Consider the following 27,985-nt stretch of genomic DNA (forward strand, 5'->3'; position numbering starts at 1 on the left):
ACGGCATTTTGGCCATTAGTTCCTGGATGTCAAATCACTGCCTTAAATTAAACTCAGCCAAGACAGAGGTAATGGTCTTTGAAAACCTTGCCCCAGGATGGTCTCCGACCTGGTGGCCAGTAGATTTGAGATTACCCCCAATCCCCATCAAAAAGGCCAGAAACTTGGGTGTCATTTTTGACGATAGATTATATTTTATACATCATGCTAACGCAGTGGTCTCCTTAACCTTTTATGTTTTAAGAAAGATAAAGCAAATGTTACCTTTCATCCCAGCCAGCACCGGGAGAAAGTTTAACTGTGCTCTGGTTATGTCTAAGGTGGACTACTGCAATAGCCTTATAATAAATGCCCAAGAAAGGGTTTTGGGTAGGCTGCAGTTGGTACAGAACGCAGCCTCTAGGATACTGTCAGGTACCCCCAAGTTCAAGCCCATCTCCAATGTGGTGCGACAGCTCCATTGGCTGCCCATAAGTAGAACAACATTTATGGCTCTCTGTATTGCCTATAAGGCAATTCACAATGCAGGACCGGAATGCTTGAAGAAAGCTTTCCTGGCTTACATGCCCAGCAGATGCCAATCTTCTGATCGTCCCTAGAACCAAGAAAGCCAACTGGGGTAACAGAAGCTTCATAGTTGCCACATCCAAACTGTGGACTTCTCTTTCCTTGGAGATAAAGGCTAGTCCCCACCCTGCTATCATTTAGAAAACAAATGGCTTTGAAAGCAATAGGCTTCCCACCAGCTCTCTGCTTACCTTCCCAGCATATAGCGCTGAGACACCTACAGGTATTTGTGCGCTCTACAAGTTATCAAAATAAAATGAATAGGTATGCATCTTGTAAGTCCACAGAGTACATCCATACTCCCTTCATGAGCCAGGGATGTAACTGGTGCAGAGCCAACATTCTGAACGCCTGCAATTAGACCAATTTGTTGGCATGCTTGGATCCAGAATCAGTCTGAATCCAAGCTTGGGGCTTTTTTGTGAAACAAAATAGAAATCACTTAAATAGCTTCCTTTAACAGGGGGGGGGGGGGTTATAATTGGGACTCCCAGTTTGTTTTCTTTCTGTATCTATATGTAAAAATCAGTCAATCTATTTTCCACAATATCAATCAGTGAGCACTCAATTCGAAATCCAGCATGTAAAAAAACCATACCTTTCATATGCCGGAGGTGCTGTATTCTTTGGCCTAGCTGCTTTTGTAAACAGTTTGGCACTATCTATTTTCCGGTCAATATTTGTTTTTAAATATGGAAAACAGGTATGGGAGTTAGAAAAAGAATTCACAATGAAGCTATAATAACCACTGAGTATAGCTATTTAAGCTGTTTGATAATGCAAATGATTTCAGAATTTTTCATTGTACCATAAATGGCTAAAGCTGATTGGAAATGCAAACATGAGTAACCATTTTTTGGTTAAATAAAAATGGAAATATGCAAATTATAGCTTCCTTTTTAATATGATGCCCAAAAATAAATATAGATGAATGCAGACTTAAACCTCAAACGATTAAATCCCATAAAACCAGCAGCCCTAGCTATAATAAACGCTTTTACAGAAGAGATGTCAATTCCATCCAAAATAACTGCAAGTGATATTTTGGTGCATGCTCTGGTGGAATTGATAGAAAAGAGCATTTGAATTGAAGAATGTACCCATTTTGTATTGTTTGATGGAGCTATTTTTTGGTACTTCGGCCCCTCTCTCAAATTATCTGAAATACTACTTCCAACTTAAGTGGTGTAGAGAGAAGAGAACGCGGCAGGGCCATTGCTTGAATGAGACAGGGACTGCGGAGGTGAAAGGTTGCTGGTGTTGCTGACCTCTCCAATGTATTCCTGGGTATGCGGATGCTGTGGCCATTGAGGTGGAAAACTTTTGGACCACTGAGAAGAATGGGCTCACGGTTTCTGGTGGTAATGGCAGTGGCCGCTCCGTTTATATTGAGATTGCAATATTTTCTTTGTGGTCACAATCTATTTTGAGACCTGAAGCATGTCTGCGACTACCAGAATCAGGTTTTCAGCCTCATTCTTCACTTTCATCATCATGATAGGCTGATCGTCTGAATGGGTGGGCTTTAATTTTTTAACTGTGCGTCAGGAGTCAAAAACATTACATCAACACCATGAAGTGCGTCTGACAGGGATGCTGTAGAGAAGTTTGTTGATTGGCAAGTCTGCAGAATTAATGGAAGCACTGGTGACTTCACTGAGCACTAGTACTTCCATCTGTACGACTTTCATAAAATCTTATCTCCATTCTCTCTGGAACTCCTTAGCAAAAGTGGCCAGGTATTCAAACAGGGCTGTCCTTCCACCCTGGTAAGGGTGTGGCGTTAGCTATCTTGAACGCAGTTCCTGCGGATCTACAAACTTTGTGGCCTGCTGCATTAATATGTTTAGTCTTTTTGTCAGGAGGCACAAAGCTCTCCAGTGCAAAAACGTGTTTCTTCCTGACTGCAGAGGCTAGGAGTACAGTTTAGGTTCGTGATATCCGTGTTCCAGTTTCAGACCAGTAGGGATGTACTTCAGTAATCTAGGTCTAGAGAACGTTTTTGTTTGCAAGTTTCACAAAATGTGGAACCAAAGACAAGAGGGCCCTGAGAGCAGACCAAGGTTGAAACATCTACCATAACGAAATACTGTGGACCAAGGGTCCCGCAACCCATATACTGAGCTTTAGCAATTCTTTTAGAAGGACATCGTGGAAGGTGGTGATGTCTTCTATAGGTGGCGATCTGGACTGTGAAAAAACGGGCAATATGTAAGTGCAAGACATGTTTGACAAATGTCTGGTAGGAAAAGATAGAGACCGAGATCTCTTCTTATGTCTCTCTAGGTGAGGCTGCATGAAGGCAAGATGGGACGCTTTGAGTCTCAAGCCTGACGCCGGTTCCTGATGAGTGACAGAAGTGCCCCTAGGAATCATGTGTGTAAATGGCACTTAGAGAAGATCTTCTGCAGTAATTACATCCCTAGGTAGACCTGCTAGTAACAATGACACAGATGGTAAGGCAGAGAAGAAAAGGTGTCCAGATGAAAAGTTGGAAAAATCAGCTACTGACAGCCTTGATGTGGATCTTCGGAAAGAGTACTTGGATATCTATTTTATTGAGGGCTATGAGAAGTGCCTTAATGTTGAACGTTTCAACGTTGTGTCTTGATGTGGAATAAGTAGAGTGAATACTCTGATATTGGCTTTCTTGGGAGAATGATGGTCTTATTTGATGAATAGTGGCCTGTCGACACTGTGCCTGCACCCAAGCTAGAACCTCAGTGCCAAGGATCACTTCGAATTGGAGATGTGCGATGTCAACTGTCACTATGGAAGTAGTAGGAGTGACTATGGTGGTGACACTACTTCTGCCTAGATCTCTCCTGTTTGGTAGTTTTTTTCTAAAAAATGCACAGATGCAGTAGAAAGAGCCCCCCTTTTTTTGGCCAGCCAGCTGTGTTTCATTCTCTTTCCCGGACGGAAGATCTATCTTCCCTCACAGGCGAATGTCTTCCTGGTCCTTAAATGGGATTGCCATTTTTGACAAAATTCACATTCCTTGACTGAATGGGAGGATGGTAAGTAGTCAACACACAGTATGGGTCAGATGCAGCGTTCTTCCTCTCAGGGGAGGAAAACTAAAGTAAATACATTTGAGGGGAAAACCCCTTTCAAAGATAACAAAAATGTAAGAACAAGCTTCAAACTCGCCAAAGGTGTCGAACTGAATCAGTTTAAACCCAATCCTGAGGCAAAGAAAAAAAAGGAGGAAAACCCCCATAAGTGTTCTGAACTTCACTCCGCTCAAGCTGGAAAAAAACGATGGCAGTCAAATTGCAAGTACCAGTATGTGCTTGTACTTGGAATTTTTTTTCCATCCTTGTGGGCTTTTAATCTGACAGTCCTTTTCCTTCATGTTGGTCTCTGCATATAGGGTTTGGCTAAATGCTGCAATGTTGCCTGTTCAAACTAGTCATTACGACAGAAGAAAAATATAACAGCCGGCGTGTTTGCCATTTTCCAAAATGCAGGCCCATAATAGGGGCAGTTTTTAGCTCTAATTAAAGGCAGCGAAGATTTTTATTAAGTTTATAAAAACAAGCATTGACAAAGCCAATCGGTCTCACTGATGGGAGAGCTATTGGCTTTGTCAATGTTTTGCTTGGCCTTGTTGTACAGCAGAGCGACTGCTGTGCAGCAGGGTTGAAAGTAAAGGGGAAAAAAATGCTATGATGTGGCCAGTGCGGACTGCCTGGAAAATCCTGTAAGCAAGAGCATCCTCCAAGGAAGAAAGTCTCTTCAAAGCCTGGATAGGCATCAAAACCACAAACAATACCTCTTCCCAAATAAAATTATATCATGCGCTGCACAGTGGTGCTTTTCTGTAGCTCAGTGATGACTTTCACTGTAGGGTGTTCTTAACGTAGATGATAGCAAGGCTGGGACTAATCAGTCAACTGCCCTCACTGCACTGGTGACCAGAAAAGGCCTGGTTCTCACTGCCTGGCTGTGCGTAGAAGATAGCTGCAGACTGAGGGGTGTTTGAACGGGTGAGGAGTCTAAGCACCCCACTCTGCAGGCTGTTCACAGGGGTGGTTGCATGACAGCTGTTGGTAGGGGTTGCTGTATACTTCTCTGACAGTTGTTCACAAGGATGTGGAAATCTTTGCAAGCTTGAAAGCGTGTGTAGCAAAGGGACACAAACATGGAAAGGAAGAAGGACTTGAGCCATGCTCCATGGGAGAGACAGAGTAGTGACACCAGCATGCACTGACCAAAAAAAACCATGAGAAATGTGTGACTAAGCCAACCAATAGTAAGCAATTGGCAGGCTCTAAGCCCCCTCCAGGCTAACATGTCTTGTAAGAGACAGCAGATTTGCTGTTTCCGGTGAGACCTAAGAAGAAGTACTCAAGGGGTCCCAACAAGCAGGAAGAAATATTCTACATTTCTGACTTCAGTGAAGATGCTACGGGTCAGACTACCCTCCCACCCCCCTTTCATATGGTTGCACTTTCAAAGTGGATGATCCTCTGCATGAGTCAAAGGTGGAAGTGGAGGAGGTCGACGGTAAATGTTCTCTCTGTGATGGAGAACATTCCCATATGTGAGACCCTGAGGTCTGCCCGGAAACTTTAACCTTAGGACTGAGTAAATGTGTTCGTTTAAGTGGCCTTAGAAAAGTCAGATGAGGATCATGTTAGTGGAGTTACAAAAATGAGAGTATTTAACAGAACCAGAGAACCCACAGGTGAATCTATTTTTAGGAGACTTTTTCCACTGAATTGTCTACATATCGATCTTCGTGACATTTAATCCCCTAAAGACTAATGCCTCAATGCCGAATACTGCTTAGATGGTGAGTGGAGTGATGATGGCAAGAGTGCTGGCGACTTTGGGTGTTGCAAATGCATCTATGTCAATGGCTTAAAGTACAAGTGATGTCTGGATATCAATCGCTTCTTTGAGTAGGTCAGTGCAATTCCCTTTGCCAATGTTGAATGGGAACTCAAAGTTAGGAATGGTGTGAAAACTAAAACCTCTTCCTCTCCTCCCTTCTTTGAATACCTCTTCATGGATATCCTAAGTGAATCCACTGGAGTCATAGGCATCATCCTAGTAGAAGACGCTTCGCTGGAGGTCTTGCTCTTTGCAAACAAGTCCTCCAATTTCCCTCTGAGCAGGATACAATCTTGAACATGGACAGTGATTTTTGAGATTTTGGAGCAGAGCTCGCATTCCACAGACAGAGGGTAGAAGGTCCACCACACAAACCTCAGGCGGGTAAAAGCCTACTTTCGTCCTTCCACAAAGAGGACACTTAAATAAAGACTGCACCCTGACAATTTGTCTCAAAAGCCAAATGAAGCGAGATTTTGTTTCACAGGAGTTCCAAAATCAAGATGAAGAGATGAATTTTAAAATATGGGCAGAAAAATGCCCACAGGCTCTTTAGAGTTGGGCACTAGAAACTTTGTATATTCTTGATTTTACCATTAATAAAAACTAAATGGTGATGCAAACTCACAGTGCAAAGCATCATGGGCTGAGGAACCACCTGGAGTTCTTAAAGGGACAGAATTATTTCCAATGTTTTTCAGTAGAAGCCTATCAAGTTACATTCATTCTTTGTTTTGGGTATTTTTATTTTTTATTTTTTATTAAACATTTTATTGTTATTGAGTTTCCATATACATCCATATGATCAATAAACATCTCCATCAGCAGTTAAATTGTACATTCCATGGCATATACGACTAGTATCTCACAGCATAGAAACTTACACTACAACAGGTGGCACCTACTTTCCTAGCATCCCTCCCATAAACAACATCATTTATTCATATCCGTAGTTCAGCCCTTCCTATATTCACGGGCTAGCTTCAGGGGTTGAGGCAGTTTGTGGAGGCTCACATATATTCGCCCGGAATTTGTTCCATTTCCTCCATATTCTGGACCATTTTTTGGGACACCCCTGTGGGTGTAAACCGCCTTTTCAGCCACCATTGCGACATCAATGTCCCTTTCCCACTGCCAATGCATAGGTAACACTCCAGAGCCCCAGTTCTTGGCTATATTTCGCTTTGCGATCGTCGTTCCGAGCGTGGCCCAGTTCTGTAGTGCCAAATTTAGATCAGTAGGTTGCCAAACATTTAGGAGACAGCTTCTGAGCTGGGAGGGATTAATCTTCTTGCTGAAGTATTTCCTCTTCTCCTACTTGCTTCTTGAGGAAAAAGACTCCTATTTGGGACCCAGCGTTCAAAGGAGCTCTTAAAGTCTTGAAAGGCTGGAAAGTTTACATTAGTCTTATCGGCAATGCTTGGCTGGAACCAGACAAATTGACTATTACCATGCCAGTCTTTCAATGGTGTAGGACCTCCTATGTTTCAAAATCGAAAGGAAGATGAATCACCTGCTGCTTCAAGATCCATGGATTTGAGCGACGATAAATGAAGCAAGGATAGACCTGGATTCATGGTCCTGGCAGACATGCCAATGAGGTTCATGGAACTCAAAGTATGATCTTCAGTTTCTTCTGTATGTTGATCATGAACTAGTACTCTTTATGGGCAGAGTCTGGAAACAAAGATCCACAGTAGTGAAACTTTTGTCAGAGATGGAGATAGTAAATGGGTATGAATATATTGGCCTGACACAGGTAGAGAACACGCACCTGGAAAATCTTCAGACACTTTGCCCATCTGGTAATACATTATTTTGCCCTTAAAAAATACAGCCATCCTCCTTTGACTGATGGAGGGAGACTGATTAAGGAGGGGGGGGGGGGGGGGGGGGGGGTTCGGGGGGGGGTTCCGGGGCATTGAGTTATGTGCCGTTGTTCAAGCATGCCTGAAGTTTTTTGGTGCTTTCTTTTCTACTTTCTTATAGTATGCAACAACACTGTTGAATACAATGCACATTCGTAACCATCGTATGTACTGTATGTCTTTCATATGCCCTGCTACTGATCTTAATAAAAACAATTAAAACAAAATACAGCCATCACATGACATGTTGAAATTTCCACATCTACATCTGTTGAAAGGCTTGGAGCTCTATGGCCAGGGCTGGCATCCGTGGGGTGCAGTTGCAGATTAATAGCACCACTTAAACCTATAGCTGGGGTGCTGGCGTAAAAAAGCGCCTCAAAAGCTTTAGCCATGACTGCATTGTATAGTCTGGTCAGATGCTAGTGTATTGATTGGTATTGGATTCCTCCAGGGAGATGGACTTGAAAACTTGTGCAATGTGTCTGAAGCACCAAACCAACAAAGAGAATGGCTCTGGCTCAACACTTTAGTTTAATGATGGATTGGGCCTGCCACACCCAGAGGAAGAGTCTGGCTCAATGGTGCAAAGGATTCCCCAAATACTTGGATTTGGAGTACACCTCTGCTTCGAGGTGCTTCACATGCACCTTAGATGGTGAAGCAGGAACACATTGTCCACCACTGGGAGTTGATGGTCTCAGTTTCTCGTATTTTGCCTTCCCAGGGATTAGTCGCGTTGCTCTCACAGAGCCAATGAAGATGATCTTCCTAGGTGGGGGATTCGACAGTCGATTGGAGGAATGCCTCTCTGCCTTCCTGGCAGAAATGGGGTTCAGTACTTTGCCAAGAGGTCAAGACCATGTACTTACCAGCAAAGTTATTCTCGGTGATAAAAACAAGGTCTTCCAAATGTGTGCGATCTTGCTCTACATGCTCACAAATATGGTAGCACACCATTGCATTTGTGCAATAAATTACTGTTTTCCAGACAAAAGACACCAAGATTATGTGGGTCAGCTGATGCAACTGACTGATGGTAAGACACACATGGCTTAAAAGCAGGCGCAACGTGATGTAAGACGTCTGATCTGAAGGTCAGAATGGTGGAAATTGACAGCATCAGAAAGATCCAAGAAAAGGACAACAAATTCTATACATTAGGCCCAAGTAGGGATTTGGTGACCCTGAAGAGAAGGCTCTGATCCACAGTTACCTTTATGCTGAAAAAAGGAACGGCAAGGATTCATAAATGTAGTCATGAGGTCATATCACGTACGATGTATGTAGTACTGACACATGCACCGCTACTAAAAGCTTTTTTTTTTTCCAGTCCAGCTACTGACTGGCAGGGATACACACAAGATTTGAATAAGAAAAGAACCAGGACATAAGAGTAATCACGTTTGTGTTCTTTGGTGTGAGCTTATCTCTGAACTATTTAAAAAAAAATCTGGATTTACCTGTGCCATACTGATAGACTTCCACAGGCCTATTAAACATTTCGGCCATGGCTTGCATCTCTATGTGGTTTCCGTGACAATTGTTTTTTCGTTTTCTGTTGATATAAGTGGTGAAATCTTCTGTTACATAGCTAGAGAAGTAATCTGCATTCTTCATCTAAGAGAAGAATTAAAAAAAAAAATATGTAATTGCAAATTATTTCAAAGGCAACTCAAAATTAAAATTATTGGAAACTGAGCTTTGACAAAAACACAAGTCTATATTTATGTATTTCTGTATTTGAGCATTCTAACAGATGTTTTGCATGTGAGCAGACCACTGTATATCAGAATGAAACAGTAACATTTAAAAACCAGTAGAAAGTAAATGCAACTAGATTGAACTAGCACACATGCTGAAATTGCAGAAAGATAACTGAATGATAATTGTGTACTGCAGCATTTGAGATTAGACCCCTATAGGTCCAGTTCAGCTCAGCCTGAAGGAGGTGGTGCCTGGGGAAAGATTTTTCTTCAAGGATGCCGTGGCGCATATATCCAGGGATAGGACACAGTAGAGTGAGATAAGGCCTACAAAATTTGAGAAGATGGAGAATATTGATTGAGAGGGAGGTCAAGGCAAGTAGCAGAGTTGGTCAATAGATTTTAAGTACAGGGTCACAAACTAAAAGAAGGCTGTTTTTTTTTTTTTTTTACAAAGTTGGCCTTCACAGTGCCGGCAGATGGATGTAGGGGTGAATCTTGGAAAGTTAAGCTCCTAGTGGAGAATGTGAAGACTTTATCAAGTAACTGTATGTGGAAAATAAGACACTAAGTATACTCCACGGTACATAGGTTTAATAATCATAATGTTGACTTAGTGGGGCAGGTGAGAGGAGAAAGAGGAGAAGGGCACATTGGAAAAATTGAGGCAGTATGCAGAGGTTGTCTTAGAGATGCACAAGATCACATGCTTAACTTTTAAACTGAGGACAGGTAGAATGAATTTGAAGGGGAATAAGATCCAAAGTGGAAATGGCTTATGATGCTTTGTATAAGAAGAAAGGGAAAATCTGTAATGCTAATATTTGATCTCAATGAAGAAATCAATGATGCAGTAGTAATTTCAAGTAGAGATCTGTGCTTACATTAATTATACTGTCTAATTTCGAACTGTGTCAACACCCACGTATTTAAGGCAGCACAGAGTAACTTTGGGAAGGATTTCTCTTCAGTTATGTGAAATTTTTCACTTTAGGCACACTACTCCATTTTAGTGTTTACAGCAAGAAATTAGGTTCATGTGGTGAAGGAAGAGTTGTTTTCTTATAATCTTAGTTCAGCATTGTAGGAATCTTTATTATAATTATGAACAATCCACTCCTCACCAGTAACATTTTTAAAGAAGGAAACAGGCATAACATTGTGATCCCTTATTCCCAGTTAAAATTAGTTAGCTGCAGCTCTGAGGCAACTGCCAATACAACACATGGAAGTTGCTAACTCCATAAAGCAGTAACGTCAAACTTGAACTTACCATTACAGTGGCCCAGATACCTACATTTCATGCTCTCCTGCTTTCCTTCATTTTCAGACCAAAAAGTTGGGATATACGCAGCAATGTTTTTTTCTTTTTTAGATTTTAATTTAGGGTTCATCTTTCAGGCAAAATTCTTTGGTTCCCATGCTGGATTGAAGAAATGAACAAAATAAAGTTCGAAATTGGGACTTTGTGAAATTTGTTGGTCTGGAAGAGTTTAAAAAAAGCCCCACTAAGTTCCACAACAGTCGCTATAACCAGAGTAGGGTACAGAGAACTCTGTGGACAGTCCGGCAACACTCAAAGCAGTACCATAGGAAGACCATTACAACAACACTAGGTGGCTGCAGGGAAGTCTCCTGACAGACAGCAGCAACTACTCCTTTTCTTCTCTGTGTAACACACCCCTGAGGGCTGGAGGAAGAGCATAAGATATCAGAGTAGCAAAAAAACGGTGCAGAGTACTGGCAAAATGTCTGTCTCAAGTGCAAGGCTCCTCTGCTGGCACCAGCTCAGAGGAAGTCAAATCAACACCATCATGAACAACTAAAGGGAGGTAGACATTTGGCTACAAAAAAAAGCTAGGAAGGTGGTCTTCAATTCCCAAAAAAGAAAGAATTCATTCTAGTTACTTACTGATTTCAAATGTGGGATTAAGGTATGACTGCAAGGACATACTCTACCTTATAATAAAAAAACAAATGGATTATGAAAGAAATATTCAAAGTGTTAGTTCTACACCAGATTGGTCCTAAACTCCGTAAAGGAGGCATAGAACACGGCTGCTCGCATACGTTTTGCCCTCCCCAAGTACGGTCATACCTCTCATCTCTTGCACCGTCTTCACTGGCTGCCTATTGAACAGAGAATTCTGTTTATTTATTTATTTATTTATTTCGATTTGTATAGCGCTATATAACCCAGGGGTCTCTAAGCGCTTGTCCAGTAAGCACCGCAGGAAACCAAAAAAAGACACTTCCCAGAAATGTATAGCCCTCCCCAGGCCTTCTGGAAAAGAACAGTCTTCAACCTCTTCCGAAAGGACAGCAAATTAGATTCTTTGCGCAAGTCCGCCGGTAGACTATTCCAAGCCGCTGGGAGGGTGTTCGAGATGGCACGACCGCCCACTGTCGCCAATCTGAAACGAGGTTGCATGAGAAGAGTTGCCTCAGCAGATCTTAGCACCCCGGCAGGTTTATATGGAATCAGGCGGGTCTTAATGTATCTTGGTGCCTTACCATAAAGCGATTTATGAGCAATGCATAACCCTTTGAAGAGCACCCTCTGCCTTACTGGGAGCCAATGTAGCTCACGCATAAGTGGGGACACATGCGTGCTCCTGGGTTTCTTATGAATGAGCCTAGCGGCATCATTCATCACCATCTGAAGTTTGTCTAGGAGTTTTTGGGGTAAACCCAAATAGAGCGAGTTGCCGTAGTCCAGTCTTGCAAGGATCATAGCGGAAACCGCCCGTCTCAGTGTGGAATGGGACAGTAATGGCGCAATTTTTCTAAGTTGACGAAGCAGGCCAACACAAGTTCCTACCACCGTGGTAACTTGTTTCCGCATGGAAAGCTTGTCATCCACATAGATGCCTAGGCTTTTTACAGCCACTGCCGGCTCCGGGGGCGGTCCAAGTTCCCTCGGCCAGAATCCATCATGCCATGGATTGCCAGCGATGGTAATAGGTAGAACTTCCGTCTTGTCCGGATTAATTTTTAGGGAGTTCAGCGACATCCAATTAGCTGTATGCTTCAAGATGGTTTGCAGATTTGCTGGCGCCCCAGGCGCATTATCCATTTGGATAATGATTTGGGTGTCGTCCGCATTTGATTTGATCCATTTGATTCAGGAGTGCAATCAATGGTTGGAGATATATATTGAATAACAGGGGCGACAAAGCCGACCCCTGTGGCACTCCACAAGAGATTGGTGTTGCAGTAGAGAGCAATTCTCCCAGCTGAACTCTTTGTGTCCTCCCTTGTAGAAAAGAAGCAAACCAGGCGTGGGCTGTGCCCTGGATGCCGAAGTCCCTCATCCGCGACAGGAGTTGTTTGTGACAAACGGTGTCAAACGCCGCGGAGAGGTCTAACAGCACCAGGGCGCCGGGTATCTTCTTGTCTGCCCTATTCCGGAGCTCGTCTATGATGGACAGCATGACCAGTTCCGTGCTGTGATTTGCACGGAACCCCGATTGATTTGGTTCCAACAAACCGTTCCTTTCTAGATGGTCAGAAAGGTCGGCCAAAACATGCTGTTCCAGCACTTTGGCCAGGAAAGGGATCTGGGAAATAGGCCTAAGATTTTTTAGGCATTTCACGTCTGCCCCAGGCTTTTTTAGCAGAGGGATCAACCTTGCTTCCTTAAAGGCAGTGGGAACCTTTCCTGATGCTAAAGATGAGTTCAAAAGATTCAGCACCTGTTTAAAACTCTCTGCACCACCCAGAAGACCTTAAACGGCCAGGGTCCCCAGATATTGCAGAGGCTCTGTACATTTTATGTCCCAGCACGAGCTCTATGCTCCGCAGACCTGTACCTGGCCTGCAATCCTCGGGTGCATAGGAGCAGAGCTGGGGGTGCTCATTTAGGGCGTTGGCCTCTGCCCTATGAAACTCCATTCCTCTCGCCGCTCGTAGCGCACAAGATCATTGGGCATTCAGGACACAGACCAAAACTTTGCTGTTTTCATCCATCTAGCTCCATGGTGTGCGTGCATGGTGCGCACATGTTCCTTGGGCATTCAGAAACTGATTTTACCTGGTCGTCTTTTCATCTGTCTAGCTTCACCTTCCCTGGCCTTCTTCCACCAGCGCTGGGACGCCCCGGTGTTGGGGCAGCCATGCTCTATACAAAAATATCTAACAGAACATAAGATGCGCATCATAGACGACAAATTCATCCATTTTTACACTCCAGTTTCAGACAGGTTGATAGTTGCTGAAGGCATTTGGTGAGCAACAAGCATCAATAAAAAGCCCTTTAACCCCTTGCGTGCAGGGCGTATACCCCGCCTGTGCTGACTCCGCCTTGCGCGGGCGGAGTCATGACGGAACGGTTCCGTCATCAGCACAGCTCAACCGATGCGGATGACGGAACCGTTCTGTCATCAGCATGGAAGGGGTTAATTAGGGCTGAAATATGCCCATGAGCATTTTCAATGTGCATTATCAGTGGTGGCGTTGTAAATTTGAAGGATTGGTCTATCCGGATCTTAGAAGCTGGTTGATTAATGCCTCAAATGGCAGCAATAACTACTATTGTAAACTGGCAGTCAACACTTGGATCATTCTGTGTTTCTGGTCAACTTCAACCAGTTCAGTCACTTCACTACTCTGGGGCAATCTAGAGTGCTTGCGAATGAGTGCCTCCTTCCAAGTTGAGACTATCAACTATCCGCCTAAAATGTCTATTTTCAGAAACTGAAGTATCAGACAGATTTCATTTTTCCTGCAGTCTAGGGTAGTATGCACATTTCTGATTCCAAGTGCTTGTCTCCACTTGAGGAGGGAAGACCAGGTCGCCGCTCTACAAATGTCCTCCACAGGAACACCTCTAGCCAAAGCTGAGGTTGACGATTTAGCTCTAGTTGAATGAGTCCTAATACCCTCTGGAGGTTCCTTACCGGCCAAAGAGTAGCAGATCTTAATACACAGAACGATCCATCTTGATAAAGTCCTTTTATGGACCGCTCTTCCCTTCTTGCAGCCAGCAAAGCCAATGAAGAGTTGATCATCCAAGCGACAGTCTTTAGTTCTGTCCAAATAAAAAGACACCGCCCTCTTAGGGTCCAGACGGTGTAACCTCTCCTCCTCCTTGGAAGGGTGCGGGGGAGGATAAAAGGTAGGGAGGGTAATGGATTGACCAAGGTGGAAAGGAGTCACCACCTTAGGAAGAAAAGCAGCCCTGGTCCTTAGAACCATCCGATCAGCATGTATGGTCAGGAACGGGGGCTTGGAACTAAGAGCTTGAAGCTCACTCACCCTCCTTGCCAAGGTAATTGCAACTAGGAAAACTGCCTTAAAGGTTAAAAGCCTCATAGGACATTTATGAAGAGGCTCAAAGGGAGAGCCCATCAGAAAAGCCAAGACAAGATTCAAGTCCCACTGAGGTACAATAAAAGGAGTAGGAGGGAACTTGTTTACAAGACCCTTCAAAAACCTCAAAACTACAGGAGACTTAAAAAGAGAGGGCTGATCAGGCAAACAAATAAAAGCCGACAGCGCCGAAAGATAGCCCTTAACCGTGGCAACTGCAAGCCCCTGTTGCGCCAAAGAAAGAGCAAACCGGAGCACATCTGATAAATGGGCTCTCAACGGGTCAATATCATTCTCACCACACCAAATAACAAACCTAGACCATCTATATGAATAGACCGTCTTAGTGGAGTCACGTCTGGCAGACAAAATGACATCCACCACGTCAGGCGTGAGAGAATAGGAAATCAGGTTGCCCCGTTCAAACTCCAGGCATGAAGGTGCAATGTCTGGAGGTGGGGGTGTAGAACCTGCCCCTCCATCTGAGAGAGGAGGTCTGCCCTGAGAGGTAGACGGAGCGGCGGGTGAGAGGAGAGGTGGAGTAGATCTGTATACCACACCCTTCTTGCCCAATCCGGGGCGACCAATATAACTTGGGCCCGGTCTTGGAGAATCTCCCTCAGAACCCGAGGAATCAAGGGTATGGGAGGAAACGCGTAAAGGAGTTGATTTCCCCAACTCAACTGAAACGCGTCCCCCAAGGCTCCTTGCATCGGATACTGGAGACTGCAGAATAACGGGCAGTGAGCATTCTCGCGAGTGGCAAACAGGTCCACCCGAGGAGTCCCCCACGTCCGAAAGACGTGATGAACCCCCTCCGGGTGAAGCCTCCACTCGTGGTCGGCAGAGAACTGCCGGCTGAGACTGTCTGCACGCACGTTCAGAACTCCGGCCAGATGATTTGCCATTAGACAAATCTGGTGGTCCTGAACCCAAGACCAGAGAAGCAGAGCCTCTCTGCAGAGACACTGCGACCCCACTCCTCCCTGCTTGTTGATGTACCACATCGCGGTCGTGTTGTCCGTCAGGACTTGGATCGACCGACCGCGAAGAGAAGGGAGGAAGGCCTTGAGCGCCAAACGTATCGCCCGCAACTCTAGAAGGTTGATGTGAAGCAACCTTTCCTCTGGAGACCAAAGACCCTTGACCTCCAGATCCCCCAGATGAGCACCCCACCCTAGAGTGGATGCATCCGCTATAACTGTGGCCACCGATGGAGGTAGATAGAAAGGCTTTCCTTGCGACAGGTTGCCTTCCACGCTCCACCAAGACAGATCCGCCGCAGTTTCTCTGGAGATCTTCACAGACTCCCCGAGATCTCCGTTGTGCTGATACCACTGCCTGCAGAGACACCACTGGAGTGCCCTCAGGTGCCAGCGTGCATGGTTGACCAACAGAATGCAAGAAGCCATCAGACCGAGCAGGCGAAGGACCTTCAGGACTGGAACGACCGCTCCATTGTAAAATAAAGGAATAATTTCCTGAATGTCGCGAATCCTTTGAGGAGGAGGGAATGCACGACAAACAGTAGTGTCCAGTACGGCACCTATGAACAGGTTGCGCTGGGAGGGCACCAGGTGAGACTTGGGTACATTTATCGAAAAACCCAACCTGAACAACAACTGAGTTGTCTCTTGCAGATGATGGAGCACCTTCTCTGACGACTACGCTTTGATCAGCCAGTCGTCCAAATAAGGAAATACAGGTATCCCCGACCTCCTGAGATGAGCTGCCACCACCGCCATCACCTTGGTGAAGACTCGAGGCGCAGTAGTAAGACCAAACGGAAGGACCGCAAACTGGTAGTGCTGCGACCCAACCGAGATACTTCCTGTACGACTTCAGGATGGGAATGTGGAAATACGCATCCTGCAAGTCGAGCGACACCATCCAGTCTCCTTCCATCAACGCTTGAAGAACCTGAACAAGGGTGAGCATCTTGAATTTCTCCTGCTTCAGATAGAGATTCAAGATCCTGAGATCCAGGATTGGACGAAGCCTGCCATCCTTTTTGGGGATCAGGAAATACCGGGAGTAGCATCCCTGACCCCTTTCCTGCTCTGGGACCACCTCTATCGCACCCTTTCGTAACAGAGTTAGAACCTCCTCCTGCAGAAGAGACAGATGTTCCTCGGTGCAAAAACCTTGACAAGGAGGGTAAACAGGGGGGAATTCCCGAAAGGGAAGGGCATACCCATTTTCTACAAGATTGAGAACCCAAAGATCTGTCGTAACCGATTCCCAATCCTGTAGAAAATGGGTAAGCCGACCCCCAACCGGACCCACATGATCCTGAAAAGCGGATCTAGGGCTGATTTTCTGCGGCAGGGGGGTTGGAAGAGGTGGAGGAAGAGGAGGGCTGACGTCCACGAGGACGCGCTCTTTGCTTTCCCCCGTACGATCTGTACACTGAATTTTGCTGCTGCTGCTGTTGCTGCTGCTGCTGCTGCTGCTGTTGGCCTTGCCGGAAATTCCGAAAGGAGCGACCAAAGCCCCTGAACCTTCTGTTGGAAGAAGTGCCTCTGATATGAAGACCCAAAGACTTAGCTGTAGCTCTGCAATCCTTGAATCTCTCAAGAGCCGCATCCGCCTTCTTCCCAAAGAGACCTGAACCATCAAAAGTAAGATCAAGCAAAGTCGCCTGAACATCAGCCGAAAAGTCCGATGACTTCAACCAGGCTGACCTAGTGGCGCCAGCAGTGCCCATAATACGAGCCACAGAGTCGGCAGTGTCCAGACCACTTTGAATAACCTGGCGGGCTGCCGCCTGAGTGTCAGAAATCACCTCCTCAAAATCCTTCCGGTTGGCGTCAGGAATTTTTGGAGCCAGGATACGCAAAGAGTCCATCAGGGCATGCACATACCTTCCCATAAGACATGTGGCATTAGTTGACTTCAACGCCATACTAGCCGATGAAAAGGTCTTTTTCGCAACCTGGTCCTGTTTCTTTGCTTCCTTCTCACAAGGAACCTGAGGAAAGGCACTAAGACTCTTCTTTGAACAGGCAGCCTGAATGACCAGGCTCTCTGGCGAAGGATGAGAAGACAGAAAAGCCGGGTCCTCAGGAGCAGCCCTGTACCTCCTCGCAACAGTCTTAGAAACCGCAGGAGCCGACAAAGGTTTCTTCCACACCTCCATTATAGGATCTGTCAAAGCATCATTGAATGGAAGTAAAGGCTCAACCACAGAATTCGGTGAATGCAAGACCTCAGTGAGGATATTAGACTTGAACTCTACTGTAGGCAGAGTCAATTGAAGAAGCTCAGCAGCCTTCCTCATAAACAGATGGTAAGGCTGGATATCCTTAGAAGGAGCACCTGAGCCTGAGGGCAACTCGCACTCTGGAGAGAAATCAAGAGTGCCTGAATCCGCCAATTCCTCAAAACAGCTCTCTTCTAATTCACCTTCTTCAACATCAGACTGTGAATCCATGTATCTCTGCTCTTCCAAAAGGCGTTGAGCTTCCCTTCTGGATCTCTCCTTTACACGCCTCGCAGCCGGATCCACCTGCGGCTCCGACGGATTCGGGGCCGGCGCCGGTATCGAATCCGACGGCACAGAAGAATGCCCTCTAGGACGATCAGGAGCAGGCGACGCTGGAATCGGCGTCGACGACTTCGGCGGAGCCGGGAACTGCCAATGCGGCGTCGGAGCCGGCATGTAAGGCATAAACGGAGCCGGAGGATAGGAGTGAGGAACTCCCAGGCTAAATGCCAAAGGACCCATGGGACCCGAAGGTGCACCAGAGGGGTACCACGCCCTTGAGAAGACGCCATACATAGCGTTAAGAAACGCTGAAGGGTCCTGGCCTGGAGCAGGAAAGGGCGGCTGAAAACCATCAGGCCGGTCCTGTGGAGGGATCGGATTCGGCTCATCAACAGGCGCAGAATCCACAACCTCCCGAGTCTCTTCCTCTTCACGGGCCGGGGACGGCGCCGGAGACGGATTCGGAACCGGAGAAGTATTCGGAGCCGGAGTGGGAGACCGCCCATGCGACTCGGAAGGTGAGGCCTCACCTTCATGCTCAGAGACTTCGAGAGTAACCACCTTCGAACGTACCTTCTTCGGTGACCTCGACCTCGAGCCCGACTCCTTACCAGACCGACGTCGGGACTCATGTCTCCTCTTCTTGTGCTTCTTCTTCGACTTCGAAACATGATCCGACGCCGACTTCAAAGACGACCTCTCTCGAGAAGCAGATCTCGACCTCGCCCTCGCCCTTCGAGAACGAGACCTCGACGACTTCTCCTTTCCAGCTTTCACCTTAGCAACCAGAAGTTTGGCTTCTCTCTCCCTCAGGTCCTTCGGATTCATCTTCCGACATGAAGAACAATCCTTCACATCATGGTCGGAACTTAAACACCAGATGCAGTCTTCATGTGGGTCGGTAATGGACATCATTTTACCACACTCCCTGCAGGGCTTGAAGCCGGTCTTCTTGGATGACATCGTCGAAGAGACAGGATACAGAGAAGCAGAAATATGCAACAAAATGGCAACAATGTACCAGTAGGCTACAGAGATTCCCGATAACCGTTAGCGTCGACGACGCAGAAAAAAGGGAACTGATGTCATCACGCCGGCGTGGGCCTATTATAGGCGTCGGTGACGTCAGCGGAGTCGCGAGCGGAGCCGTGTCTCTGTGACGTCCTATCCACGTCGGCGCGAGGCTACGAAAAGAATTTCCGAATGTTGCTGACGCAAGGGGGATATTCACAAGGTGAGGAATCCACACGGCAGATGTATCTATCAGAAATCTCACCATTCAGTGGAAATGTTCAAGTGCTGCAACTCATTGAATTCAAGAGCCATGCTGATAAGTGTAGGTTCCTGGGATCTGGGTGTAGGATCTGCCCCTGGTTCACAGTCAGAAGATTGGAAAACACTGGAAGTCAGAAAAGTGAGACCTGTGATAGAAGAAGCAGTTTTGTGTAACAGTGTTGATGTGGCCACACTGGAGCAAATAGGATTAGTTTGCATGGTTCGATCTTCATCTTTCTCAGGACTCTTGAAAGAAGAGAAATGGGAGGAAAAGTGTAAGCAAAGGTGCCGGACCATGCAATTGAAAAGACATTCCCCAGGACCCTTGTTGGGGATGCCAACTTGCATAGTACCGGCATTTGCAGTTCTGGGGAGGTGTGAACAGGCCCAATTCTGGTGTGTCCCAGCATAGGAATATGCTCTGCAGGGTTTGCTGGTGCAGCTCCCATTCGTGGCGCAATGTCATGAGCCTACTAAGAGTGTCCGCAATTGTGTTCTAATGTCCCGGAAGAAATGCGTTACTTACCTGTAACAGCAGTTATCCAGTATTGGTGTCTTTCATAGATTCACATGCCTGAATCATTCCCCGTCGTCGAGACGGGAGCCTCCGGTAAATAAAAAAGTAATGTCCATAGACATACATGGAGAGAAAGGGTCCAAGGGTCTCCCCTTAGTAGCCTTTCCTTGCCCTTATGTAAAAAGGACCAAACTGACATAGTCAGCCAATCAGCTCCGACCTCCCTCTAGAACCTTCCTGGGAGGAGCCTCAGTCCCTCAGATTTTCGTACGCACCCAGCTAGGTTTGGCGTAGTATAGTTCCAAGAGGGAAGTGAGTCCTTCCAGGGGAGGCGGGGGGGTTGCATGTGAATCTATGAAAGACACCAATACTGGATAACTGCTGTTACAGGTAAGTAACGCATTTCTTATCCAGTATTAGGGGTGTCTTTCATAGATTCACATGCCTGAATCAGAGTAGCTAGCAATCACAGTAGCACATTTGTAAAACAGAGTTGCTCTGCCGTCATAGTAGATAATACATATAATATCATACAATAAAGAGACAGCTTAGACATAATCTCATCAGAGCAATAATGTGCATACCTGGAAGGCGGGATGTAGGAAGGCTCACCTTACTGAAAGAGATGGCGAAGCACCGCCTGGCCCACTGCCGCGTCCTTCTGGAGTTCGATATCCAGGCAGTAGTGTCTGGAGAAAGTGTGTGGTGACTTCCAAGTCGCCGCTCTGCAGATGTCCAGGATCGGTACCCCAGCAAACAGTGCTGCTGATGTAGACATCGCTCTGGTTGAGTGAGCTAGGACACGGTCATTCAAAGGCCGGCCGGCCTTTTCGTGGCAGAAGGAAATCGCAGAGGAGATCCATCTGGATATGCTTTGCTTCGTGAGGGGTAGGCCCATTCTTGGCCTGCTGTATGCCACGAACAGCTGTGAGGATTTCCTGAGATCCCTAGTCTTCTCCAGGTAGAATTTCAGGCACCTCATAAGGTCCAAAGAGTGCAGCGACCTTTCTGCTGCTGTGGAGGGGTTGGCGAAGAATGACCTAAGGACCAATGGTTCGTTGAGATGGAAGTCCGACGGTACCTTTGGAATGAACTTAGGGTTTGGTCGCAGTATCACCCTATCATTTCTGAATTGCAGGTATGGTTCTTGAATGGACAAGGCTTGCAGCTCGCTAACCCTTCTGGCCGAGGTTAGAGCGAGCAAGAGCGCTGTTTTCCATGAGAGGTGTTGAAGCGATGCCCTGTGGATGGGTTCAAACGGGTGACGCATAAGCTGGTTGAGTACCAGGTTAAGCTGCCATGTGGGAGGTACCTTCCGAGGTCTCGGGAAGGATCTGTATAGTCCTTTGAGGAATTGCTTGACTAGCCGACTAGACCACAGAGAAGGTCCTGTGACCGTTCTGGTGAATCTCGAGATCGCTGCCAGGTGGACTTTGATGGACGCATGCGCCAGTCCCGACTGGGCCAAATGCAGGAGGTATGGTAATATTTGTTCTGGTGTGATGGAGAGGGGCCGTAAGCCCTGTACTGAGCACCATATGCAGAACCTCTTCCATTTGAGACAGTAGGTCTTGTTCGTACTGTCTGCTCTCGCTTTGGCTAGCACATCCTTGCAGTCTTGCGGGATATTCAGGCCACCGAACTCTCTGTGCTCAGGAGCCAGGCTGATAATTTGAGCGATTGGAGGTTCGGGTGTTGCACTTGCCCGTCGGACATCGTCAGTAGGGCTGGGTGTTGGTTCAGGCGGATCGGTGATTTGATGGATAGTCGAAGTAGATCCGAGAACCAGTGTTGCCTCGGCCAGGACGGGGCAATCAGGATCAGGGTGCATGGCTCCGCTTTCATCTTCCTGAGGAGCCGTGGAATCATCGGGAACGGAGGAAAGGCGTATGCAAAGACGCTGTACCATCCGATGGAGAACGCATTTCCTAGTGATCCTGGTTGGGGATGCCAACTTGCGTAACACGGGCATTTGGCGTTCCTCTTGGTGGCAAAGAGGTCGATGTTTGGGACTCCCCAAAGAGAGAAGACGTGAGTGAGGGCGCTGTCCGATAGTTCCCACTCGTGGGAGAGGGACTTCTGCCTGCTCAGGGCGTCTGCGATGGTATTGTCCCTTCCCGGAACATATTCCGCTTTGAGTTGGATGTCGTGTAGCACCAGCCAGTTCCAGATCGTCTGTGATTCGCGTGAGAGCGAGAGTGAACGCGTTCCCCCTTGCTTGTTCAGATAGTGCATCGTCGTGGTGTTGTCCGTCCTGACGAGCACTGGGGATTTCCGGATGCGTGGTTGGAAGGCTTGTAGAGCCAGAAACACTGCTCTCAGTTCCAAGAGGTTGATATGGAGCAATTGCTCTTGAGAGTCCCATTTGCCGCTGATCCGCAGGTCCTGGAGCACCGCGCCCCATCCCTCTAGGGAGGCGTCGGTTGTTATCACCAGAGGTGATGCTGGGAGGAGGAACGGCAAGCTCACTGTCAGATTGTGGCGATGTGTCCACCATTGTAGAGCTTTTGAAATCTTCGGTGTGATCCGAAGGATGTCTTCGAATGAGCCAGTGCTTTGGGTCCATTGGCTCGCGAGTGCCTCCTGCAGGGGCCGCATTCTGAGCCTGCAGTGTGGGATGAGGAGTATGCAGGAGGACATCATCCCTAGGAGGGAGGTGTAAGTCCGAACTTTCAGGTGCTTTTTCTTTGCCACAGCCGTGGCCAGAGATAAGATCTTGTCTGCCCTTTCTTTTGAGGGGAAGGCCTTCGTGCAGCCTGTGTCCAACATGGCCCCTAAGAAGGTAATCCTTGTTGCGGGAACCATGCATGATTTCTTGATATTGAGCGTCAATCCCAGATTTTGAAAGAGATTGGTGCAGGCGTTGGAGGACGTGACCGCGTCCCCCGGTGAGGGTGCTTTCACCAGCCAGTCGTCTAAGTAGGGGAAGATCTGGTGGCCCAGTTGGCGCAGGAAGGCTGCCACAGGCGCAAGGCATTTCGTGAATATGCGCGGCGCTGACTTGAGGCCAAACGGCAGAACTTTGAACTGATAGTGACGGCCCGCCACCTCGAATCTTAGGAACTTCCGGTGATTTTTGAGGATAGGGATGTGGTAGTATGCATCCTGGAGATCCAGTGACACCATGAAATCCCCTTTCTCTAGAATGCCCAGGATTTCCTGAATCGTCACCATCCTGAACGATTGGCTTCGTAGGAAGGTGTTGAGGCCCCGGAGATCCAGGATGGGTCTCCACTGGTTTTCTTTTTGTTGTACAAGAAAGAAGTGGGAGTAAAATCCTTTCCCCTTCGAGGATGCCGGAACCCTTTCGATTGCTCCTTTTTGTAGCATTGTCGAAAGTTCCATTAGAAGCAGGCGTTGATGTTTGTGCGTCCGTCTGCGTGGAGGGGTATTGGGAGGGATGGAGGTGAACTCGAGAGAGTGGCCAAATCGAATAATTTGAAGAACCCACCGGTCCGTGGTGATGTACTGCCAATTGTGAAGGAAGTGGGTCAGCTTTCCTCCAATTCGAAAGGATGGAGATGGTGTTTGGACTGGCTGGAGTAGGTGGTCACTGGCGGCCGCCAGCGCCCCTCCTGGTATTTTTACCTCTGTAGGACGATCTTCCGAATGAGGATTGTCTGCCCTGATTTTGCTTGTTTTGGTACTGGCCTTTTTGATTGTACGAGAATGAGGACGAGGACCTGTTTTGATATGAGCCTCGATAGGAGGACTGACCTCTGGGCCTGTTGCCTCGAAAGGACTGGTTCCTAGACTGTAGAGAGCCCAGTGCCCTTGCCGTGTCTGTGTCCTTCTTAATGGCCTGTAGGGCCTCGTCGACCTGTACTCCAAACAGGTGTTGGCCGTCGAAGGGCATGTCTAGAACCTTTGCCTGAACTTCTTGGCGGAATGAAGTGGCTTTGAGCCATCCCTGGCGTCTCAGAACGGCAGCTCCTGCCAGTTGACGGAAGCCTATCATGGCTGCGTCGATAGCACAGTCTATGAGTTCCGCTGCAGAAGATTGACCCTCAACGAGGAGCGCTTTCACCTCACCCTGGACGTCATCAGGTAGTTCCTTTATGTAAGGGGCAATGTCCTCCCATAGCTGTCGATTGTAACTCCCCAGCAAGGCGATGGAGTTGGCCACCTTGATGGACATGGCCGACGTGGAAGTGAAGCGCTTGCCAATCGTGTCCAGTTTCCTGCCCTCTTTGTCAGGGGGAGCTGACAGTGGTGAGGAAGGGTTGCGGGAGTTTTTCTGGGCCGCCTGCGTCACCACCGAGTCCGGTTTGGGGTGACCATTTAGGCAAGCCGCTGCAGTGAGTGGTGCCCTGTATTTCTTCTCAAGGCGTGGGATCACCGCTGGCACAGAGGCAGGAGTGAGCATTAGCTTCTTTCCCTGTTCCCACAAGAAATCTATGATTGGAACCGCTTTTGCAGATTTTTGAGGCTGTTCCTTGAAGTCATGGAGGAAACAGTCAGTTTCCGTGGATTCGACCACCATGTGGAATCTCTTCGCCGCTCTCTCCACCAGCTTGTGGAAACCCGCAATGTCCACCGGTGGGGAGTCCGCTTGGCGTGGTTGTGGTGAAGCTGGGGATGATGTAATATATTCGTCCTCCACATCTTGGTCCGAGTGGTCTGAGTGAACCTCCTGGACCTCTCCTTCCTCCAGTTCTTCCTCTTCCTCTTCTTCGTCCGAAGAGACCACCACCTGAGGATGGACTTCTTGGTGGTGAGGATGAGGGCGTTCCGGTGCGGACACCTGTACATGAGCTGGAGGTGTCTGATCTCCCTTGTCCCTTGGTGCGGGGCTCTCAGGCGCTTGACCGCCTCTGCTAGGCTCCGGAAAGCGCCGCTTATAGTCTTGCACAAGAAGTTTCAAGTCATCCACCAGGGTCGCCGGCAAGCATATCATGGGGGTTACTTCGGTTCGGACACTGGCTTGGACAGAGTGTTCTTGATATGTGAATTCTTCCTGTTCCTCATCTGTGCTCTGGCATTTTATGTGAAGCTCTGAAATTGAAGTAGCGGGATCCAGATGTTCATCCTCCTCGGATTCCTCGCTTTGGAAAATTTCTTGAGGAGGTTGCTTCTCCACCTTGCTAGGAGACGTTGTTTCCGGGGTAATTATTGACTTGCCCTGTTTGCCAGTCTGAATGGTATAGCTTGTAGTCGTCGAGGGGACCGTCGACGGTGGTAGCATCATGGACGGCGTCTCCACCAGCTTTGATTTTTTCCATGGTTCATTGGACGATGAATCGCCCGTCGACGGTGTCGTCGTCGAGTCCGTCGACGGAGCTTTTGGTGTCGTCGTCGACGGTGTCTTCGTCGTCGACGGTGTCTTCGTCGACGGTGTCTTCGTCGACGGTGTCTTCGTCGACGGTGTCTTCGTCGACGGGCTCGTCGTCGACGGAGGGGTGGAGGACGGGATCTTGGTCGTCGACGATTGCGCAGTCGTCGTCTTCGTCGACGGTGTCTTCGTAGACGATGGTCTCGTCGACGAGTCTCTCGTCGACACTCTCGTCGTCGTCGGTTGTGACGACGATGGGCTCGTCACTGTGGACGGCGTCGTCGACGGTGCAGTCTTCGTTGTCGACATGGATTTTGTCGTCAACGACGATGACGTCAGGAGAATAATTGAAGAGACAGGCCTACCTGTAGACGAAGAGGAAGTAGTCATCGTCGTCGAAGCAGAGGGCGACGATGCTGACGTGGTAGACACTGTGGTTTTGACTGAAGTAGTCCTCTGGCTTTGTCTGGAGGACGGAGCAGGCATTTTGAAGGTTTTATCCTCCTTAACAGACACTGAGGATGATACAGATCTCGCCTTTGAAGACTTTTTGTGGGTCTTCGCAGGAGGAGTGTCTGAGGGGCCCGGGGAAGCGTCCCTTGGCCTCTTACTTGAGACAGCAGAAGTTCTGGAAACGCTGCTGACAGAGGACTCCAGATTGTCCCTGTTCTTAAGCCTGTCCAACCAGATCAGAAGGCGACCTTCTCTGTCTCTCACAGTCTTTCTGGGAAAAGACCGACAGATTGCGCATTTTTCCGAATTGTGATCCGGGTAAAGGCAATACAGGCACAGGTCGTGTTTATCATCCACATGAATCCTTTTCTTGCTGCAGGAAGAGCAGGCCCTGAACAGGGCTTTCTTCCCCGAGTCAGACATGGAAAAGGCAGTTTAACCACACACTTACTTCAGAGATAGTGTGTTGAGGAAGTCCTTGAAGAGTTTGTAGGTTCAGAGAAAAACTTCCAAGAGAGTTTGTTGAGTTTAGAATAATCCTGAGGAGAGCTCAGGCTGGAGACTCCCTAGCACAACGTGCGGTAGAAAATCTGAGGGACTGAGGCTCCTCCCAGGAAGGTTCTAGAGGGAGGTCGGAGCTGATTGGCTGACTATGTCAGTTTGGTCCTTTTTACATAAGGACAAGGAAAGGCTACTAAGGGGAGACCCTTGGACCCTTTCTCTCCATGTATGTCTATGGACATTACTTTTTTATTTACCGGAGGCTCCCGTCTCGACGACGGGGAATGATTCAGGCATGTGAATCTATGAAAGACACCCCTAATACTGGATAACGTGTTCTACTTGGAGGCAGATTCTGCGACTTATGACCCATTTCCACAAGTTCTGTGCTTCCCTGGAAAGATGGCAAGATCTTGTGCCGCACTGTTTGTTTATATAGTGCATCGTTTTAGTATTGTCTGTACGGACTAACACAGATGAATCTTGTATTCTGGGAAAAAAGCCTGGAAGGCCAGATGCACCGCCTCTAGTACCAGCAAAGTTATGTGGGATCAAGTCTGAGCCTCATGCCACTTGTCACTTACTTGGAGCTCTTTGAGGTAAGCTCCCCATCCATCTAAGGACACATCCGCTGTAATTACAACTGGGGCCACCTCTTGCTGCAGGGACCTCCCAACTGACAGATAGATTTGGTCTATCCACCACTCCAGGGTTTTCACCATGCGTGGAGTTACTTTGATGATGTCGTTGAAGGAGCCAACGGATTGTACCCACTGCTTGTCCAGCTCCTCCTGAATTGGACGCATCTTGAGACGACAGAAGGGGAGCAGTAGTATCCATGACATAATTCCCAAGAGGGATTTGTAAAGTCGGACCGAAAGACTTTTCTTTTGAAGGAATTTGTCAGAGTGAGAAGCCGCTGCTGGTGTTCCTCTACAGGATATGCTTTTAAGCAAACCATGTCTAACTCGGCTCCTAGGAAGACAATCTTTTGTGATGGATTCCAATTGGATTTTTGTCTATTGATAGTAAGACCCAACCTCTTGAAGAAAAATGTGCAGGCCTTTGTAGACGTTCTTACCGTTGTCTCAGAAGGTGCCTTGATCAGCCAATAGTCCAGATATGGGAAGACTTGATGTTGCTGTCTGAGAAATCCTACGACCGAAGCCGGGCACTTTGTAATAATTCTGGGCACAGACTTGAGATCAAAGGGGAGCACTCTGAATTGGTAGTGGCATCCGGCTACCAAATATCTCAGATATTTTCTGTGTCTTGGGTGAATGTGAATATGGAAATAGGCATCTTGGGGGTCTAGTGTGGTCATGAAGTCGAGCTGGCTTAGGACCTTCAATATCTCCTGCAATGTGATCATCCAAAATTATTGCTTTCAATTACAGACTGAGGTTCTGAAGGTCAAAAATTGGTCCCCACTGCCTTAACATCTTTCTGATCAAAAAGAAAAGGGAGCAGAAACCCGTGCTCCTGCTAGGCAGTGGAACCTTCTCTATTGCTCGGTTGTGAAGCATGTTTTCGACCTCTTGTTGAAGAGCTTTGAGATGCCGGTAGAGGGAGGTTTTAGGTAGTTTTCGGATAAATTCTAGTGTGTGTCCAAATTGTACTAGGCGTAAAACCTATTGGTCTGCAGTAATGGTTTGCTTTTGGTGGAGGTAGTAGGAAATGTTACCTCCCAGGCGGGCGGGATGAGTTTGAAACAAATGAGTTGAATGTGGGTAAGGAAGAGCTGGAGCCTGTGCTGTAGCTGTATCATTGTCGGTGGCTAGCATCTTTTGCCAGCCTCGACTTGCTATGACATAGGATGTCTGAGGTGGTTGTCTCTGCTGAAATTGAGGTCAGTTAAGACTGGGATGCAGAAGAATAAGCAGGATACCGACATTGCTCTCCTCTATAGGATGGCTGCCCTCTACCCTTTGATTCTCAAAAAGGAGCTTTCCTGAACTGCAACGTCCCTAAAGACTAAGTGGTATTTGTGTCCGCCTTGATGGTTTTGAGGGCCTCCTCCATATGGATGCAAAAAAGAGCATCTGCATCATATGGAAGGTGCAAGTCCTTTTTTGAACCTTGGGATGGAATGAGGTGGCTTCGAGCCATCCCTGCCTTCGCAAAACTGCTGATCTAGCTAGCTGTCTAAACCCTGTAACAGCAACATCCTTGTCCTAATCTATTATC

The 27,985-nt window shown here is 47.4% G+C and overlaps 1 protein-coding gene across 3 annotated transcripts in view; it reads right to left on the minus strand.

Moving 5' to 3' along the window:
• OTUD5 (OTU deubiquitinase 5) overlaps positions 1 to 27,985 on the minus strand; it is a 456,714-nt gene that overhangs the window by 259,398 nt on the left and 169,331 nt on the right. For all 3 annotated transcript variants that reach the window (XM_086940296.1, XM_086940294.1, XM_086940295.1), the window contains exon 4: positions 8,741 to 8,897. In XM_086940296.1, coding sequence (XP_086796422.1) covers positions 8,741 to 8,897 — 157 coding nt within the window. The remainder of the gene's footprint in view (positions 1 to 8,740; positions 8,898 to 27,985) is intronic.

Source organism: Lissotriton vulgaris, chromosome 10, assembly GCF_964263255.1.
Source record: "Lissotriton vulgaris chromosome 10, aLisVul1.2, whole genome shotgun sequence".
Taxonomy (NCBI): Eukaryota; Metazoa; Chordata; class Amphibia; order Caudata; family Salamandridae; genus Lissotriton; species Lissotriton vulgaris.